This window comes from Sinocyclocheilus grahami, unplaced genomic scaffold (assembly GCF_001515645.1).
Source record: "Sinocyclocheilus grahami isolate Dianchi unplaced genomic scaffold, SAMN03320097.WGS_v1.1 scaffold89.1, whole genome shotgun sequence".
NCBI classification, from domain to species: Eukaryota; Metazoa; Chordata; class Actinopteri; order Cypriniformes; family Cyprinidae; genus Sinocyclocheilus; species Sinocyclocheilus grahami.
In genome coordinates this window covers 1-4,920 of record NW_015505268.1, presented here as the reverse complement: position 1 = coordinate 4,920, position 4,920 = coordinate 1, and the positions used below count along the sequence as shown (strand labels likewise).

At 38.2% G+C, this 4,920-nt stretch overlaps 1 protein-coding gene across 1 annotated transcript; it reads left to right on the top strand.

Moving 5' to 3' along the window:
* Window positions 1-9: 9 nt before the first annotated feature.
* On the top strand, window positions 10-3,758 carry LOC107587116 (UPF0606 protein KIAA1549L-like). Its single transcript, XM_016274758.1, has 5 exons — window positions 10-356; window positions 461-558; window positions 1,867-2,003; window positions 3,224-3,375; window positions 3,685-3,758. The coding sequence occupies exons 1-5, from the start codon at window positions 120-122 to the stop codon at window positions 3,712-3,714; spliced, it is 654 nt and encodes a 217-aa protein (XP_016130244.1). The 5' UTR covers window positions 10-119; the 3' UTR covers window positions 3,715-3,758.
* Window positions 3,759-4,920: the final 1,162 nt, after the last annotated feature.

The following is a 4,920-nucleotide window of genomic DNA, read 5'->3' as shown; positions in this document are numbered from 1 at the left end:
AGCCTGATGTTGACCGCCTGGCGGGCCGCCATTATTTTGGCTGTGGTCGACAAATCAAAGGTCAATCTGAGACATCAACGCTGAGTTCCCAGCCTTCCATAGATGAGGTTCGTCAGCAGATGCATCTGCTGCTAGAAGAAGCCTTTAGTCTAGCTTCAGCTGGTCACTCCACTTCCAGCAGACACCATCACTCCCACCATCAGCATCCATCACTGGGTCCCTATGGCTTGGGTCCAGTCATCCCGTACTCAGAGGTGGTGACCAGTGCACCGTGCACCACAAGTCAAGGGCAGGGAGGCCTACAGTGGGTGCCAGCCTGTAGACCAGACCCTTACCAGTGCAGCCTGGCCAAACAGGTACAGTTATAGATCTGATCTATATATATGTATGTATTGATATGTCAGAAATTATCTTTCTTGCTAAAAGCTTCTATATGCTCATATGCAAATTTATCAAAAAGGCATTCAGGTTCACTCAGCTCCCTGAAATGGCTCTTGGGTCACCTCCACCCCCTGTCCCACCAAGAACAGGCCCTCCTCATGAGTCATCACTGCAACGGTCAGAACATATCCACGTTCTTTGCCTTTTTGTTCTGGCAGTGACCAATGCATGAGTTTATTCAGCACTTATTAAAGGAATATTTTCCCATAATTTACTATCGTTTCAAACCCTTGCGTGGCACACACGAGGATGTTCACAATCCAAACAAGACAAATAAATGTGGATAAAGCTGTCAAAATAAAAAAAAGACAGACAAAGTACAATTAAAGTAGTACATATGACCTGTGTTCTATATTCTACAGTCTTCTGATAGCGTGTCATCATTAAGTCATTATTTCATAAAAAAAACAAACATGTCTGCTTAATATTCAAGTTCTGTATTCATGTCAACCATGGTGTCATTTGTTGTTGTAACTGATCTCACTGTTCCAAGTTAACTAAATTTTGGTCTTTTCCTCATGGAAAAATATTGTATGGTGTCAGAAGATTTCGAATATAAAGCTAATAACACACGCAACACTTTAAAGTCTGATGTATGAAATAACTAGAAAAAGTGCAGTTGCTAATATTTATATTGCCAAAAAGTAAAATTAAATTCTGATAGCTTGTAATGTAACACAATGAGATCTTTATAACAGTATTGTACACTACTTACATAAAATGCACAAAAATGTCATCCGTCACTATATCTCCAAATAATATGTCTTAGTAAAGTAAGATGACACATAAATGCTTAGTTTATGACCAAAGCTCTGTAGGTTTTATTCATATTTGATACATTATTGTTTTTAGAAAAAAACAATGTAAACATGTATGGATAAATATATATAATAATGAATTATTCTTACATTTACTTTTTACGTATATAAAAATCTTTAATTCCACTATAAACTATCAATCAGATGACATGAGAATTGTACACAACAGTTTTGAACATTTAAAAAATGTAGAGCCTTTAGAAATCTGTATATCAAATATAATGCTTTAGAATTTATAGGGTTAATTATTTTCCTTTTTGGAGCTTGAAAGCATCAGTAGCCATTCAGTTCCATTGTAAGGAAAATAACAGACAGGACATTATGCTCAGCATTTCTACAGGAATTCAAATGGGTTTGGAACAACATGAGGGTAAATAATGAATTATTTTGGGAGAAATATTCCTGACAAATGCAAAATGTGTCATATTGAGGTTTATTTCAGTACTAAATTCAGAAATTAAATTTTTAATTTTGAGTAATTGTGGTGAAGTCTGCCAAGTCATGTTAATTATTTTTATATAAAGACAGCATATTGACTTTACTAGTAAATCAATACTGTCACCTGGTGGTGAAACAATGTCAAAGCATGTATGAAATTGTTTTTCAGGACATCTTCTGATCTTGGTCTGAAGGGTCATTGCTCTGAGTTGTCAGTGCCGAGTCAGCATGATAGCGCCCCCTACAAGCTAAAAGGCAGAGCGCCACTCCCACCTGTCACTACTGAGCCCATTCCCAACCACTCAGGTTAGTGTGCGTGATTGTATGGGTTTATGTATGTCTATGTACACTAGTTTGTGTCTGTCTGTGTTTTTTCTTTACGAATTATAGTGCATTAGTTATGCATTATTATTATTTTAATTTAGGGAAGTGTAACACCCTTTGATCCATAACTCATCCTGGACCATTGATGGCACATGTAGGATACTTTAAACAGTGAACTGCGTTGAGGAGAGTTTGGCTGCTTAATTTTTAAATGATCTGACAATAAAACAGGTAAAAATATCTTTGCTATTTTCACAAAAAAAAAAAAAAAAAAGGACTTCGGAGATTTTTAATCTTAGTATTATTTCTGATAATAGCATGAATAACATTTGGTGTACGATATTGACCAAAACATTATTTCTCAAAATTTTCTGTGATTTTTTTAGATGATGATAATTAGACAATATTTTGCTAAGTGTTTTTGTGTATACAATGGCTGTTTTAGGCCTGTCATGGACAGCAGTCTTCCAAAGCTTTTGATAACCTTCATTCTGGTGCAGTGATCAGTTCACAGCAATGGCAGAAATTAAGTTTTTGATTATGGGATTGATGTCTGCGGGCTTAAATTGATTCCCAGGTGCATTTTAACCTTTATAAAGGCATTTTTATTCTCACCTTATTAAATGTTTGCATCATCTTTATATTTTTAAGTGATAAATTCAGTTAGAATAATAAGACACTATAGGCTGTTACCAATAAAATTAAATCAGTATCCACAAAATACAATTTTATTTTGCAAAATCCATGCTAATTCATTTAGGTATGAAACACCACTGTGTGTTGCTCAGAGTTTCACTGCGGCTTTATTTAGAACTATTTTTATTGGGAAAATAGATTAAAAACAGATCATCTTGAAAATATTGTCTAAAATGTAACTCACAACCTTAACTTCTTGTTTATTGAACTATTGTATAAAATTAATATCACATTTGCAATCTGATAGTTGAGAAAAAAGCATGCTTGCACGTGTGAAATTAACAATGTAATTTAGAAATATAACACAAAAACAATACTCAATGTATTGAATTTGGGGGCTATTCAAACTGCAGTCTACTAGGCTACATTCCACAGTAAAAAGATACACTCTCAAGTTGTGCTTTTGGTTTTTGCAAAGTGAGAGACATTTGATAATTACAGTATTATCATAGACAATGCATATTTTGCCCACCCCTACAAAACTCTCATCCTTTTTTGTCCCACAGGAAACCCCATGACAGCAGTGTACGCCATCCCAGCCACTCGTCCAGAATACACTGGATATTTCATCTCCACGCCACCCTCCTCCTACCACAGCCCATCCTGGATGTCTTACCCCCCTGAACCCGAGGATGTGCCTCCTCAGTGGGCCGAATCTGTAAGAATGCAGTTATCACACAGTCCTTTATCATGTGTCCAATTCTGCTTCACAAACTGGGTTGCATCCGAAGACCCCAATTCTACAGTGCATGCACCATTAATACAATTTAATGTGGCAAAAACCTCATGGACTGCAACCAAGGGAAGCAGAACTGATCTGTCACATGTGCCTCTATACATTGCTCTGAATTTAGGGGGCATTCTGTCAGATCATGTGACCTGCGCTTGGGCGCAAGACTCGTCTTTTTGGATTGTCCTTCTTATCCCTGTTTGTGTGTGCCTGCATTCACACGGTGTCTTTTTGCAGAACCAGTGTCATTTAGAAACCATGTGCTGAACTGAATTTATCGCTGACGTTGAGTGGAAACAACAAATTCCCAGGGTAGATGAGCACATTTCTTCAAATGAACACTTTTCTTTTTCTTTCATTCTTTCCTCTGTCACGAGCAGGGTTGTGTGCCATTCAGAATCAAATTGTGAATACCTTTAAAATTCCAGGTTTTGAATTGAGGAAAGCAAACCAGATGAAAAATTGAAGTAGCATAAAAAAAAATTATGAAATTCAATAAAATGTATATATCCTATAGATATAGCCATGTTCATATTCTGATATTGCATTTGTACTACGATTTAAAAACATTCTTAAGAATAAAATTCCTCATAACTGCTTTTTTTTCTTTTTTAGATTGTACAAAACTTTTTTTTTTTACTTTTATAACCTATCAAGTAAATTGTCTCGAGTTACGCATGTAACCATGGTCCCCTAAGAGGGAACGAGACGCTGCGCCCCCCTAGGGGGCACATTGGGGTATGCAGCCTGCATGACCAGTGTCTGAAGCATGTGTGAAACAACAGCATTCTATTGGCCCACCTGGCCCATGACGTCATAGGAAGTATAAAAGCGAACCTGATGAATATGTTATCCACTTTAGCTGTCTGAAGGAGACGTAGACAGGCAGGGCGAAGGCATGGCAAGGGGACGCAGCATCTCGTTCCCTCTCAGGGAACCATGGTTATATGTGTAACCTGAGATGTTCCCCTTCTAGGGAACTCAATGCTGCGTCCCCAAGGGGGCACATTGGGGAATGAAATCCAGTCGTGAAATCCATGACTGTCCACCTGGTGGGAGAGCACCAATGAAGCGACAGCGAAGTAAAGAGAGTAGCTGCTGAGCTAGAACACAGCTATCATCAGATAGCTATGTCCCTAAGGTCTTATGAAGGCTTGTGGATCAGAATAACATAGTCAAGATAGCCTTCCTACGGAGCTGCCCAGACCACAGAGAGTGGGCTATCTACTTACTACCCTAGCAGGGGAGATAGCACTGTCTAGGCAAGGGCTCAAAGATATTGCTACTTAAAGACCCTAAAAAAGAGAAGCAGACACTAAGCTAGCACACAGATATCCTCAGATAGCTATGCACCTAGGAAGGGCTACCAGAAGGGGGACTGACAGAAACTATCCAGACCACAAAATGTGGACTGTTTACTTATGACCTAAAGAGGGGAGTGAGCACTGTCTAGGTAAGGGCTCAAGAGACTGC